Source organism: Miniopterus natalensis, chromosome 17, assembly GCF_054644295.1.
Source record: "Miniopterus natalensis isolate mMinNat1 chromosome 17, mMinNat1.hap1, whole genome shotgun sequence".
In the NCBI taxonomy this organism is placed as follows: Eukaryota; Metazoa; Chordata; class Mammalia; order Chiroptera; family Miniopteridae; genus Miniopterus; species Miniopterus natalensis.
Genome location: NC_142097.1, coordinates 22,176,839 through 22,192,591, shown reverse-complemented (window position 1 = coordinate 22,192,591; position 15,753 = coordinate 22,176,839). Strand labels below are relative to the sequence as shown.

Genomic DNA, 15,753 nt, shown 5'->3' with positions numbered 1-15,753 from the left:
ACCTCAGAGCAGCTCGACAGGGAAAGGAGGCACCCTGGATCCAGCTGGATGGGAAGGCCTGGTCTCTCAGCATAGCCGCCCCCCACCAACTCTAAGAGCAGCCCCTGGGAAAAGTGAGGCACCCTCTCAACCTCAGTGACAATTCCTCCTTAGTATCTGTAGACTTGAAGCAAAAATTTACCCCACTCTCCAGTGCCTCCCGCCTCTGCCACCCACACCTCTGGGCCCCTGGCAGGGACTGTGCCCAGGTCAGGACAGCTAGCAGTTCATGTGCTTCCACCCCCACCCGCTCCCTGTTCCCAGCTCCCCAGTTATAACATGGGGGCAGGGTAAGAAGGCCAAGCTGGAGGTGGGACCTTAAAGGGAAAGAGAGATCTGAAGGACTATAAAGGGCCTCAGAGATCCTAGACCGAGACCCTTTCGCTGTGCTGCTCTGCACCTGCCCAGCACCATGGTAATGTCTGGTGGCCCCTGTCAGCTGTCTTCTCCAGGATCTTGGGGATGGAGGCTGGAACCAACTACCCCTCCCCAAGGCATTAAGGGCAAGAAGGATTGAAGCCAGGGCAGCCCCCCTCTGCCAGTCCCATGGCCAGGACAGCTGCCAGGTTTTCCTGTCCCTACTTTGGGTGTTGGGGATGAAGGGATTTTTCTGGTCAAGAGAGCTGAGTGTCTCAGGGGCTGGGGGGGGGGGGGGGGGGGAGTATCACATTTATGGGCATCATAATATTGTGAATTGCTGTGTGTGCCAGCACAGAATTCTCTGTGTATGACTAGGGGTGTGCATGTAGATATATGTAACTGTGTTGGCAGTCATTCATTTAACATGTAACTACTAAGTGTCAGGCACTGTTCTAGGTTCTTGTGATACATCAGTCAACAAAACAGGCAAAGAGCCCAGCTATAATGGTGCTTACAAGGGTGGGGGGCCACTTAGGAGGGATAAAAACAATTTAAAGAAGCACAGAATATAGTAAGTTAGAAGGTGCAATGGAGGGAGTGGGTGGAGTAGAGCAAGATGAAAGGATGGGTTGCAATTTTATTTTATTTTATTTCAGAGAGGAAGGGAGAGGGAGAGAGAGAAAAACATGGGTGTATCAACATTCCCCCCCTCCCCCGCATGGCCCCTGCTGGGGATCAAGCAGCAACCTGGGCATGTGCCCTGACCGGGAATCTAACCCGTGACCTCTTGGTGCATGGGTCCACGCTCAACCAAAGCACAGGCCACACCCGCCGGGCTGGGTTGCAATTTTAAATAGGATGTCAGAGTAGGACCCACCGGAAGGTGAATTTTGAGCTGATACCTGAAGGGGAGACAAGGAAGTTGACCATGAAGATATCTGGAGAGTCTTCCAGGCAAAGAACAGCTTATCTAGCATTTATAAGGAACAGTCAGGAGGCAGGAGAGGCTGGAGTGGGGTGAGTAGGGGCCAGTGAGGTTAGGGGGCTGACCAATGGCTCTGTGCCGTCCTCGTTGTCCATCTCAGGGCGTGTTTCACGGTCCATCCCCACGGTCCGGTTTGCCTGGTGCTTCGTGCGCCTCACTGTTCAAGTCCAGGGGCGCACCATTCGCCCTGGGTACCTGGATGTCCCTAACGGCGCTCGTGCACGTGTGTACACCACAGAGGCACACAGGTCCCGGGGTCCGAGCCCGCTGCGCCCCAGCTCGCCCGCCTCTCCAGGTACCGAGGGGGGCTCACGCGGCTCTGTGTGCCCCGCCCCTGCAGACCCCCGCTCTGCGCTGCGTGTGCGCGCTGGCCCTGACCTACCTGGTGGCGCTGCTGCAGCGGCCCGAGGGCGCCCTGGGGGAGGAGCAGCAACTGCAGCAGCCGCGCGGGCCCAGGGCGGCCTTTTGGCTGAGCACCATCAGCCATTTCAACAAATACATAGACAAGCTCTTCAACCGCAGGTAGGCTGGCGGACGGGGCGAGCGGGAGGGGAGGCGCGGGGAGGAAATAGACGCCACCTGCCCCACCCCCACCCCGGGTATCGCAGCCCCACCTCTGCAAAGACGTGTTCTCCAGCTTGAAATCTAAGGACACCAATAAATCGAAAGACGTTCTAAACCCCAGGAAAACCGTGAACAACACAAAAGCCCCACCAGCGAACGCCACGAAAGCCCCACCAGCGAACGCCATCAAAGTCCCACCAGCAAACGCCATCAAAGTCCCATCAGCAAACGCCATCAAAGTCCCACCAGAAAATGCCATCAAAGTCCCACCAGAAAATGCCATCAAAGTCCCACCAGCAAATGCCACCAAAGTCCAATCGGCAAACGCCATCAAAGTCCCACCAGCAAATGCCACCAAAGTCCAATCGGCAAACGCCATCAAAGTCCCACCAGCAAATGCCACCAAAGTCCAATCAGCAAACGCCATCAAAGTCCCACCAGCGAACGCCACGAAAGTCCCACCAGCGAACGCCATCAAAGTCCCACCAGAAAATGCCATCAAAGTCCCACCAGAAAACGCCATGGAAGTCCCACCAGCGAACGCCACGAATGGCCAATCGGCAAACGCCATCAAAGTCCCACCAGAAAACACCATCAAAGTCCCACCAGCAACTGCCATCAAAGTCCCACCAGAAAACACCATCAAAGTCCCACCAGCAACTGCCATCCAAGTCCCACCAGCAAACGCCACCAAAGTCCCACCAGCAAGTGCGATGAAACCCCGTCCACCGAACTCCAAGAAATTCCTACTGCAGGACACCACGAAACCCTGACCATCAACCTCCTTCTAGGGAGAGCCTGGGCACAGCTGGCACCAGTCAGGGGCCTCGGGACTGGGGGCAGATTGGGCAGAAGCGAGAGGAAGACCTGGGGGGGCGGATACCTTCTCCAGGCTGGGCTTTCACCTCCAGATGCCCGGCTCAAGTCTCCCCACCCACCGATCTCCTTTATATTTTTTTGTGAGAGGGTCCCTAACTCCTCCCACCTATCCCCCCGTGAAAACAGTAAAGAGAAATAGAATGTCTATTGCTTCCATGACTAATGTGGGCCCTGGACTGGAAGGGACCTACCTGTCCTTCAAGGGAGAGAGGACTCTGGAGCTCCTGCTGAGAAAAAGACCTCAGCTACAGGGGTGTCCCTGCCTCCTCCCTGCAACCCATCCACCTCACACACATACCGCACTGCCAGGGTTGGGACTCTCACCAACAGGGAGAACAGAGTGAGAGAAGTAGATTCCAGCAGCTGCAAAGGAGGGGCTTCAGCCAGACCCCCACCCCATGTTTCTACACAGAGCAGGGCAGTTTCCATGATAGCCCAGGACGTCAGTGTTCGTACAGGAACAAGCGACAGCAGTGCCTTTGCCTGCCCCTTAGTGTGCAGAGCATAAGGTCCTGCCTTTGCCTCCTGGACCCTCTCAGCCCCACTGGCAGTGAGCAGAGCAGGGGAAGGGCTGGGAGCCCAGCCAGGCCTGTCCCTGAGAAGCTGGTGAGAGGGTGTCACTATCCTCTGGGAGCTGATGGCCATCAGAGAGGCCTGGGCAGGGGCAGATCCAACTCATACGCAGCTGTGTCCTGAGTAGGGTCCTAATTCCTGACCCTGGGAAGTGTCTACATCTCTCCCTACTCAGAACCCCTCCCTGGGGTAGGACTTCAGGGTCCATCATCCAGGCCCAAATTCAGATCTTCTGCTGAAATCAGCCCCCCTCCCAAATACCCCCTTGGACTTAAGAATCAGCCTGAGCCATGCATCTGTCTGGTAGCTGCATCCTCTCCAGCCCTTTGCCTTTTAGGGCCTGGTTCCACTTTCAGGTTATTTGCATGCACCAGACACAGCCAGGATTGGAGGGGAAACATGATGTGGTGTCATTACTGTGAGATCCGTGTGAGGTGCTGAGCCCAGGAAAGTGGATCCCTCATCCACCAAACCCACCAGCCCCCATCTCTGCAGGCAAAGCAAGTGAGGGAGGTAGGAGAAGCCATTCCAGGAACCAGAAAAGTTCTAATTCTCTCACTCCTCCTTCCCACCCCTACTCCCATGACTATCCCTTATCCACAGGTGCTCCTAGCCCAGGAAAAGGGGAGAGAGACAAGCTCCTCCTTGTCACACACACACCACCCCATCCCCACCTATTCAGGTACCTGAGAACGGCAAGGGCTAGGGAAGGCCACTGGGACCCACTGGGACTCCTCAGTGGGGCCTCCCTGGAGCAGGATCCCTTTTGAGCCCTCCCAGAACTAGAGTGTGGAATCCACAGATTAGCCTCCTCCCTGGAACCTGAACTCCCCCATGGCCTCCCCTCCTACAGCTGTTTGAAGAGCTCCTTTGCCCAGGAGTTCACAACCTCTCAGGACAAGTTCTTTCCAAATTTCTGGTTCTTCAAAGATATTTCCTATAGTCACCTAAAGCCTGCCTTCCAGAATCCCTTCCATGGGCCTCTACCCACTCCTCCCATGTTTGAAGAGCATGTTATCTCTCTGCCGTCTTCCCACATTTTCGTGGAAATATTTTCGTGGCTGCACCACAAGTCTGCCCCCAAAAAGCTCCCATTTGCTGAGCACTTCCCTGGGTCAAGGGCCAAGCTAACTGTTTCACATGCATTACTTCATGTCATGCTCATTACAACCCTATCATTAACATTTTACAGATTTGCCATGTGAGGCTCGGAGAGGTTATATCCCTGCCCCAAAGCACACAGGCAGAACCTGGGTTCATCTGACTCTAACACTGATGCTGGATCCCTCTATGAGGATGCCATCTGAGGCAGGACCCTGCACAAACTGTGGTACCTCTCTGAGCCTTGGTCTCAGAGGATAACAGTTATCATGCTCACAGGGTTGTTGGGAGGGTTAAATACCCTTGGCACACAGTAGGCTCCTTTTCCCAGTAATCTGTACATGACACCATCTCCACACCCCTCCCCTCCACAGTCCCCCTCCTCAGACCATGCTTCTGCTGAGCTGTGTATCCCCTTATGTGCTCCAACTGAACATGCGCAGTGGCCTGCCCGGTGGAGGGCAGCTCTGATGCCATTGGTGCAGCCGGTGACTTAGCACCAGCCATTCCTCTGGGCTGGGCTGTCACTCCTGCCCTCATGCCAAGGACACTAAACTGTAGGAAAGAATTGTGGGGGTACGTTTTGGGACAAGGCTGTTATGGGGCCCATGATCAGGAGAGTGTAGGTGCTGAAATGGAAGATTCAAGCCCAAGACCGCCCCTTCCCTGACTTGCTGAGTGACCTTGGGGGAGTCCCTGTCCCCTCTGTGAAGTAGAGAGGATAAGCTGAATGGCTCTGATGACCCTGTAGATGTTCTGAATCATTCATAGCACCCTCCTTTCCCTTCTCCTCCCTCCCCTCCCCCTTTCTCTCCCAAACCTTTGGCTGCTCCTGCCCCACCAAGGGTCCAGAGACACAGAGAGAGACTATGTCTTTGATTTGCTTTATTTAGCCTGTGTGGGAGCGGGGAGCAAGCTTTGGCCAGAGCCAAGCGCGTGGAGCGGAGAGCTGGGCCGGCACTGCCCTTGAGTGGGCAGAGGCAGGAGGTGGCATTACACATCCACCTGGCTGTGAGGAGAGGGCAGAACATGGCAGTGTGAGTGGGCAGTCCTCATACCCTCAGGAGACCTCAAGGTCAGCTCTAGGCCCCTGTTCTGCCCCCCACTCACCTCCACTGACCCCCCACCCCCATTTCAGCCCCAAGGAGCTGGCACACAGGACAGGGGATCAAACCTACCTGGGGACAGCTTTGTTGGGGAATTCCCACTCCAAGAAGTTCAGGGTATCTTCTTTGTCTCGTTTCCCGTATCTGGGAGGGGAGGGGCAGCTGAGGCAAGCAAGCCCTGTGCCCAGGTGCCAGCCCACCTGCCTCATGCCTGCCAGGGGCACATGGGCCCAGGCCTGGTCCGTAGAGAGGTTCTGCTTTCCCAAGAACGTGGAAAGGCAGGGGGTGGGACCGCTCGCCCTCTCTCATACACACCTGGGCCTGGTCAGCATGTTGATGTATCTGCGGAGCTCAGCTGCATACTGGGCCATCTGCTCCGGTGTGGCGTTGTCTCCTGGGTACACTGGCTCCAGAGGGGCCCCCGAGGCACCCAGAGGTGACTGCAGCAACAAAGCCACACACGTGGACAGGAACAGCAGGGAGAGGCAGTGGCTTGCAGCAGCCATCTGAGGAGCAAGGAGTGGGAGGGGAGATGGAGGCAGAACAGAGCCCACCCACCCAGTCTCTTAGCCCATCACCTACTTCTCCAAGCCTGGGGACAAGAGGGCAGAGCAAAGAGCCTCTCAGACCTTATCACCCCACCTCCTAGACACTGCCTCAGAAAGTACAGACAACTCCTCTCGTGAGCAGCCAGAGCTCAGCCAGGGCCTCAGAGGAGGTAGGGACATGGGGCAGGAGACACAGGACTCATGACATCCGGGGCCTGATGGCTCTGAGGAGGCAGATGTGGGGTAGGGGTTGGAGGGACAAGGTTGGTGGGAAGTAAGGGCACTCCTGCTCACCTACAAGGCAGGGCACACAGAATGAACTTGTGAACCAAAGGACAGAAATCAGTGGCCTGTGGGTCTGCTCCTCCATCCCCCGCCAGGGATGGACATGCAGATACAGACGGTCACGGTCACACACATGGATCCCAATCACTCACAAGTTCAAAATCGCTCACACATTTGTGTTCACAGCCACCATCAACCACTCCCCACACACATTTTCAATCTTCTGGTCACAGGCGGCCCTTCCAGGGTGACAAATTTGTCCAGATGTAGAGCCAGAACCACACAGGACCTCAGGCCTCTGGAGGCCCCCAGCCCTGCAAAGCATCAGCTGTTTCCCCACCTATCCCAGGCCTAGCCCCGGGGAGTCCCCCAAAGTCCCCCAGACCTTGGGGAAAGCTGAGCCCACTTACCCTGAGTCTTGAGCAAGCGAGCCCTGGACCAAGCCTGCCTTAGACTGGACGTGTCCCCTGCTGTCCGCCTTGCCCCTTTATAGCCCTCAGCCCCCAGAGTCCCCGCCTTCTGTCAGCCTCTCTCACTCCCCAGCCTTCACACCCCCCTCCCGCAGTCTCCCTGGTACCGCAGCGCCAGCCAGCTCCCTGAGGCCAGGGACAGGAGAGGCACAGGGCAGCGCTGTGAGAGCAGACTTAGCAGTGTAATGGGTAGAAGGGAACTACAGTAAGTCTCCTGCGGGCTCCCAGCTGCCTTTGGGCACCAAGAGCAGGTTTGGTCCAAGGAAGACAGGGTTCTGGGACCTCGGGATGAATGAAAGTTTCTGGCCTCAAGCCTTGGAACAGCACCCCTCCCAAGGATTAACTCAAAGCATCAAACAAATTCCCTCAGGGCAGAAGATTGAGGCTGGGGCTCTGAGACCGGGATGAGGGATGGAGACTCGGGACTTTCCTTTCCAGTCTGTGATTAGACAAGGTGGAAGTGGGCGAGATGCCTCAGGTGACTAGGCAATGTGAGAAGGAGTGGGGGCCCAGCCCAGGAGAAACCCACTCTGGCTGGTGTGTAGGATGCAAAATTAGAACTGATATGCCCGGGTTCAGAAGAAATGGGGGTGCCAATTTCTGGTGGTCACTGCAGAGCCCCCATTCCAGGGGAGTGATAAAAACCAGCATCATTTGTAAAGCCTTGAGTTTTCCAGAGTGCTCCCAGTTCAATCACCTCACTGAGTTCCTATAACATCCCATTATACAGACTCAGAAACTGAGGCTCAGAGCCATTAAGGCTGACATAATTAGTCAGTGGTAGTAGATTCAGGGTTTGAAATAAAGTCTAACTCCAAAATCTGGGCTCTTTTTTTCTAAGTGGGGTTGTCAAAGTTGTGCTATAATTTCCCATTTTTTGGCTGAGAAACATGAGGCTCACAGAGGTGAAGACACTTGCCCAAGATCACACAGCTGTCTAGGGCTCAAGTTCTGGCCTAGATTCCCAACTCCACCCAGGAGGCTCCGAATTGCCCCTGCTCTCTGTCCCTTCCCAACTCCAGACCAAGGAACAGCAACTGGCTACGCCTGAACGACACGCAGAAGCCTGAGAAGGAAGCGCAGGGCCTCTCACCCCTGAAGTTCTGCTGTCCCAGATCAGGACACCAAAAGTGTGTGTTAGGAGTTTGGGGTGTGTGGGGGAGGACTGGAGGTGATGCCGCAGGAATCTGAGCTTTGATTTTCCTCAAGATCGTGAGGAAACATGGGAGCTCCGTTTGTTCCTCTCATTTCTGATTTCTGGCAGCAACAGCAATGATGCTTCACCCGACAACTCACTTTCCACAAAGCAAATGTGGAGGTGGTTCTGCCTCCGCAAACCCCCGCCTTTCTCCACAGAACCCCGCAGTTCTGGGTTCTGACCTGGAATCAAGGGAGGTGAAAGCAGCGGTGGGCCCCAGGCGGGGTCTCTAGTGGGGCCAGCAGAGGCCGCTCCCTGCCACCAGGGGGCGCTAGGCTCCAACCGCAGTTGGAAGGGTCTGAACTGCCACAGGACCATAGGCCGGTGGGACCTATTCTGGGCTCTGTCCTCAGCAGGCCCCAGCCCCCGCAGACAGATGGTGGATCTGGCCATTAACTCAAGTGCTGAGGCCATTTACAGTTTTGTAAACAGCTTTGTCACTGCCTAAGAAATGACAGGTACTTCACAATGTCAACTGAACGTATAGGTTCATTTTTCTCCTTTGCAAACAAGATTCCTTTTCTGGGTGCTCTCCGGATGTGACAGCCCAGAAGGAAGAGATAGTGGATGTGCTTTCTAAACAGTGCAGCGTGTCCAGAACAGTGACAGCTGGTCTCACTGACTCATCTTCGTAAGTTCCCAGGACTTGCCATGGGGCCCTGCTTAGAGAAGTACCAAGTACCTACCTGCAGGTGGGCTAAATGCAAATGCCAGCGGTCCCCCCCCCCCCCCCCGCCCGAACCTTGCCCTTCGGAGCAGGGCGGATGGCCATTGGACAGTGTTGAGGATGGAGTGAGGGCTGTGAGGAGACTAGGAAAGGAACACCCCAGAAAACCCTGGGGTCACAGGGTAAAGGCGAGCGTACAGTAGCGAGGGGAAGAGGAGCCCCCACATAGGAGACTGCCAGGAATCTGACCGGCATCCTGTCCTCCATATCCCATCGCACAAGAGTGTCTCCAAAGCTACCTAGGTCCAGGTACCCCCAGAACATCACGCTGGAGAGGCCACGCGTAGGTGTTGCATCAACAACCTCGGCTGAGCCCCCCCAGTAGTGAGCGGCACCCAGCAGGGTGAGTGAGCCTTCAGACGACTGCAGCCCAGCCAGCCTGACTGTCACTATGAGAGACTCCAAGTGGCGACTGGCTAGTCGAGCCCTTCCCAATCCTGTCCTACGAAATCATGAGTAAAATATAATGGTTGTTTTAAGACCCTGCGTCTTAGGGTAACTTGTTACGCAGCGTAGTAACCAGCATCCCTACCCGTCCCCCTCCCTGCCTCCCACCGGCTGGGACACGGGAAGTGGTGCCGGTGGCCCACCTTCGTCCTGCACACGGGGGCCAGGGAAGCCGCGAAACACGAAATAGGACCCTGGGCTCCTGGGCGTCTTCATGGAGCAGACCTGCCAACTCCCCAGGTGCCACTCGCATTTTATGGGAGAGAAATAAACCTCTCTCTTGTTTAAGTCACTATTAACTCTGTCTGTTTAAGAAGCCATAAATATAAAATGGGATAGACTGCTTATACTGTGCTTTGCCTTGCTTCTCTCAACAATACAACCTCTTCCCCGGTGGCTGCACCGATCTGCAGTCCTACCAACAGTGCCTGAGGGTTCCTTTCTCTCCACACCCTCGACAATGCTTATTGTTTATTGATTGATGGCAGCCATTCTGACAGGTGCAAGGTGATATCTCATTGTGGTTTTAATTTGCATTTCTCTGAAGGTTAGTGACGCTGAGCATCTTTTCATATGTCTGTTGGCCATCTGAACCTGATGGAGGGGTGTTGGGGGGCTGGGTGAAAAGGGGGAAGGGATTAAGACGTACAAATTGGTAGTTACAAAATAGTCACAGGGATGTAAAGTACAGCATAGGGAATATAGTCAATAATATTGTAATAACTATGTATGGTGTCAGATGGGTACTAGAATTATCGGGGGAGGGTCACTTTGTAAATTATATAAGCGCTTAACCACTATGCTGTACACCTGAAATTAATATAAAATAATATTGAATGACAACTGTAATTGAAAAAAAATTTTAAAGACCAGGAGTATCTCGGGCTTTACTGGGATCTGTGTCTTCTGAGGGGTCACATCCTAGGTGTCAGCCAAGCAGAAGGGAAGCATCGTGAAGGGTTCTGACCATCCTGCATCCACAGCTCCCCAGGAGGGGTGAGGTGGGAAGAGGCTGACAGTGCGTAGAGGTGGGTCTGGGCTCACTTTAGGGAGGACAGCGTCCCATAGTTGCTCAGAGTTCAGCTCTGGAGTCAGACAAATCCTGGTTCAAACTCTGCTTTAGCCACTCACCCAGTCTCTGAGGCCAGAGCCAGTTATTTCACCTCTGAGCCTCAGCTTTGTCATGTGAAAAGTAGATCATAAAGTACTTGTAACGGGTTATGAAGATTTAATGATATGATGCCTGTAAGATGCTCAGCACCACTGCCAGCTCATTGTAAGTGCCCAGCCCATTGTAAGTGCCCAATAAAATGCTACATTTTATTGCTATTATTTGCAATAAAGAGATTAGTAGATTGAATTGTACTCTTGAAACCTATATAATTTTATTAACCAATGTCACCTCAGTAAATTCAATGAAAAAGATTTTTAAGAGATTGGCAGGGTGCGCCCTAAAGGTGAACAGTGGATTACCTTTTGTGCTGGGAATTTTATCTCCATCTTATTAAGAAAATTTCAAAGTTACAGCAAGTTGAAAAGACGTTCAGCCAGTGTTGTTAGTGAGATTTAGGATGCTTTTTCTTTCTTTTTGTTTATCTAGAGTTTATATTTTTCTACAGCAGACATATATTACCTGGGTAATAAAAAAATGTTAACTGGAACAGAACCAAAGACAGAGCCCCACTGCCTCCCAGCACTAGCCTCCGTTCTGCCATCAACTCTCTAGAATCTGCCCGATCTAATTAGGAATTCTTCTAGCCATTGAGCCATTCCCCCCACACACCATCCTGTGTCCACAGGAAGTCAGGAGAGATTTTGCCAAAGGCCTTGCTGAAGTCCAGACACAAGGAGGTGTGGCACCCCCACTCCCAACCAAGTAATCCCATTATCAGGGCAAATCAGATAAGCCCCAAGTAATCTGTTCTGCCCTTTCCACAGACCTGTGAACCAGGGGTGGTGGGAAAGAGCATGGATTCTGGAGTCAGACTGCTCTGGGTTTGCATTTCACTTGCATTTCTCAGCTGTGTGACTTTGGGAAAGTTGCCTGGCCTCTCTGAGCCTGACTGTAACAGGGGAACGATAAAGCTTGTGTCACGTGCTTCTTTTGACAATGAAAATAATGGGTGTATTTGCCTCCCTCTCCATCTAAACTGTAGACTCCTCAGCCTGGGGCTTCCTACCTTTGCACTCCAGTGTCTGGTACTGAGGGGGACCCTAGCTTCACCCCTAGCCCCAAGTATCCCTTCTCCTCCTCTCTCCCAGTCTCGGCCACCTGCATCTCCCCACCTTTCTCCACCATTCTCACCCACTCCCTCTCTACATATCTTCCTCTCCTCCTTTACCCCATACCTCCCCTTCTCCCCCCCCCGCACCTCCCTTGCCCAGTTCAAGTGACAGGCTCTACCCCCCACCCCATACCATGTCCCCAGTGCCTATGCGCCTCTGTGCAGTCTGTGGCCTGCTCTGTGGCCCCTGGTGGAGGGGAGTGTGGGGTGGGGAGAGTGGTAAAGTGGCGTTGACTCATTTACTGAATTCCTGGTTAGCTCCATTAGTTCCCAGGGCTCCACAGAAAGCCATTAGTTGTGACAGTCTGTGCCATCCATCAGAGAGGGCGGAGGGCGGTTGCAGAGAGGGGAGGAAACAAGAAACAACCCAACCCCTACCCTCCTGGTGCTTCCCAGGGAGACTGAGGCCCGGGCCAGATGCACAGAAATTAGGGTTCTTGGGGCCCCGCCTTGACACACCCTAGCACCAGGACTTTTCACCTCTTACAGGACACAGCTGGAGGACACTGGCCTGAAGCCTGTTCTGACGCCTGCCCCTTACCCCCCCAACCCCCCAGGTAGCCGCAGACCTGCCTGGCCCTTGGCACTCGGCACCGTGGCCCTCCTGCCGCCAACCTTCTTCCCCGCACCCCTTTCTCTTGTCTCCTCTCCACCCACTCTGCTCTTTCTCCTCTGCCCGGTGCCGGGGTCCCTTGAAACTGCACCCCAGCCTCGGCCATCTCTGCCACTGCCACTGACACGGGGGTTTTGCTGCTTAAAGTCCTGACTCCAGACCTGACGCTATTCAGGAAAACCTCTTGAAACTGCTGTCCCGGAGCCCGGGGCTCCTAAAAACCACCACTGGCCAAGGTGGAGATTTTCTCTATGACAAGAGTTCTTCAATGGGGTCCTTCAATGGGCTTCAGGGGTCTGTGAACCCCTTGAAGTTGCATGGCAAAATGTGTGTTGAAGTACATTTTCCCAGGAAAAAGCGTCCGTGGCTTCTATCCGTACTTAAAGCCCCCCCCCCCCAGGTCACCTCTCCTGCTGGCAGGCCTCGGCCCCATTGGGAATTGCACCTCTACACCCAATTTGGGCCTGGGTCTCAGAGAGAAAAGCAACAAACTTCTCTACAGTACTTTGCTGTTTGTAAGCCATTACATCTGGAATTTTATTTGCTCCTACAATAACACTGAAAGCAGGAGGAAATGCTATTTGTAGAGGCCACCCTCACCCTCACTCCCTGGCTGGGTCGGGGCCCTTCCCTGTGCTGCCCCCAGAATAGCCCTCTACACCCTGCACCAAAGGGCAGAGGTATCTGTCCATCTGTCCCCTGGACTGTGGGCACCTTGTATCCAGTGCCCTCGACTTACTCCTCCATCCTGGGTGCCAGCCAGTGCCTGGCCAGGAAAGAGCCTCAGTAAATGGGTTGGAGGAAGGCATGAATGAGTTCCCATTTTACAGACAAAGATATGAGACACAAAGAGATATGGCCACTTGTCTTATCTGAGGTCATCTAATTTTTTTTTTTTAAAATATATCTTTATTGATTTCAGAGAGAGGAAAGGAGAGGGAGAGAGAGAAACATCAGTGATGAGGGAGTCATTGATCGGCTGCCTCCTGCACGCCCCCGACTGGGGATCGAGCCCGCAACCCGGGCATGTGCCCTGACCGGGAATCGAATCCCGATCGCCTGGATCCTACGTCGACACTCAACCGCTGAGCAGCGCCCGGCCTGCGAGGTCATCTAATCTTAACTTGCTAGGTTTAGGCCTCCAGCACAGGCCTGGCTCCAGGGCCCTGGGCAGATGGGGTGGGGTGTGTTCTCTGATGTTTTCTTGTTGCCCCCAATATCGATTCTTTCCTTCTTCATTAGTCACATAACCCCTGACTTAGCTAGTGCCTGGGCATCCAGAATAAAAAATCATAGTCCCAGCCTCCCTTATAAGAAGTTATTTATGTATGACTAAGTTCTGGCCAATGGATTGCAAATGGAAGTGGTGTTTATAATTCCCAGGAAATGTCCTTAAAGGCACTTGAAGTCACCGTAATGTTTTGTTTTGTTTCCTTCTGCTCTTTCCTCCTTCCTGGTTGCTGGAATGAGGACCTAATGGCTGGAGCTCAAGCAGCTATATTGGACCATGAGGCAAGGACATATCTTAGGCAACCAGAGTGAAAAGCTTGAAGGACCCTGGATCCCTACTGTTCACTGCCACACCAGCCCTGGGCTGCAAACCTCTGGGCTTTTAACATGAGAAAATAAAACCAAGTGTGTTTATGGCAGTCATTCTCAAAGTACGGTTTCCCAAACAACAGCGACAGCGTTACCTGGCAACATAGTAAAAAGATACATTCTCAGGCCCCATCTTAGACCTACTGCATGAGGGGCTCTAAGGGTGGGGCCAAGCAACCTGTGTTTTAGCAAACTCTGCCCAGGATTCCAGTGTATGCTTAGGTTTGCAAACCGCTGTTTTAGGGTGTTGTTAAATAATTTGAGTTTCCTTAGTCATAGCTGAACCTAATTCTAACTCATGGAACTTCAAAGGGAAGACAGGACTTCCATTTACCTATACGGAATCGGGGGGGGGGGGGGGGAAGGGGGCGGGGATTTTAAGCACTCATTCCTCTAACAAAAACAATTTTTAAAATATATTTAAATATAATTGCAGAGCAATCAGGTGTAGGCCAGACTAGAGGAAATGAGATGTGGGCACCTAGATGAGGCCCAGGAATAGATGAGGGAATAGAGGAAGGGAGGAAACAATAGGGCAGAGAGAGCTTAATCAGTGGCATAGAGCTTAAATTCATCCAGATGATGGCTCCATAAATGTTAAAAAACATTCTCAACTTCTTATTGGAAATCAGCACCTATACATTAACATGCACAAATTGTATATGTTCAGTTTGATGGGTTTTCACAAACTAACCACACCAATGTAACCAGCATCCAGCACAAAAAACAGAGCACATCACCAGCCCCCCCAGAGTCCTCCTACTGCCCCTTTTCCATCACTTCCCGGTGGAGGGTAGTCACTCATCCTTCCTTCTAACATACCAGTGAAATCACACGGTAGCTTTTCTTTTACGTCCAGCTTCTTTCACTCGACATGGTGTTTGTGAACTTCATCCTTGTTATCGTGTGTGGTTATAGTTCGTTCCTTCTCACCTCTATATAATATTCCATCGTTAATGTGTCACAGTCTATCCGTTCTACGGTTCATGGGCATTTGGGTAGCTTCAGGTCTGGGGGGTTTATGAATATTGAGGCTACAAACATTCTTGGAAGTGTCTTTTGATGAATGTGTGTACACATTTCTGTTGAGTATATAGCCCTAGGAGTGAAATTGCTGGGTTATAGGGTGGGTATATGTCAAGCTTTAGTAGATACGGTCAACCAGTTTCCCAAAGTGGCTGGACCAATTTATACTCTCATCAGCGGTGTATAAGAGTTCTGGGTGCTCCACATTTTCGCCAGCACGCGGTATCATCTCTCTTTTGCATTTCAGCCATTCTGATGGATATATAGTGGTATCTGATTGTGGTTTTAATTTGTATTTTTCTGATGACTAATAAAGTTGAGCAGCTTTTCATGTGCTCATTAACCATTTGGATATCCTCTTTTGCGAATTGCTTAACTTTTCTATTGAATTGTCTACTTTTTTCTTATTGATTTGTAAAAGTACTTTATATATTTTGGACATGAATCCGTTACAAATATCTTCTCCCATTCTGTGGCTTGCGTTTCAACTTTCCTCGTGGTATGATCACTACAGTCCAATGTAGCAATTTCCAAAAACATTTTAAATCAGCAGCCAGAGAACATATACATTCTCTTAGGACTTGGATGTAATTGTCACTGCAAGGACACACTCCCAGCTCTGTTCCTCTCTGCCTGAGGGAGCTCTCCAGAGCCCCGCACATCACCTCTGAATCGAATGCCAGTCAGCACTAATTGGCAAGCGCCCCCACTTCAGAGTGGATGTGCTGGGAATCACATTCCAGAAGGGCAGGCTGTCAGGAAAAGGCAGAAGACTCAGCCCCGCTCGGATGGGGTGAAACCACTTGCACATGTGTGAGCTCGTGCATGCGTTTTCCCAAACATATGCATGGCCCTGGGTACCTGTGTAGGAGGGGCTCCCCTACCGATCCAGGACTTGCTGGGGAGGCCACCACATGCCCATCTATACACTATTCTACCTCTGCAATG

At 52.6% G+C, this 15,753-nt stretch overlaps 1 protein-coding gene across 2 annotated transcripts in view; it reads right to left on the bottom strand.

Annotated features, from left to right (window-relative positions):
• Positions 1 to 5,458: 5,458 nt before the first annotated feature.
• LOC107528901 (transmembrane protein 101) overlaps positions 5,459 to 15,753 on the bottom strand; it is a 42,048-nt gene continuing 31,753 nt past the window's right edge. The window contains exons 4-6 of one of the 2 annotated variants that reach the window (XM_087826074.1): positions 5,923 to 6,113; positions 5,680 to 5,751; positions 5,459 to 5,510 (exon numbers count right to left, since the gene is read on the bottom strand). In XM_087826074.1, coding sequence (XP_087682200.1) covers positions 5,495 to 5,510; positions 5,680 to 5,751; positions 5,923 to 6,113 — 279 coding nt within the window. In that variant the 3' untranslated portion in view covers positions 5,459 to 5,494. Of the gene's footprint in view, positions 5,511 to 5,675; positions 5,752 to 5,922; positions 6,114 to 15,753 lie in introns of those variants that run through there. The other variant, XM_087826075.1, reaches the window with a different exon arrangement.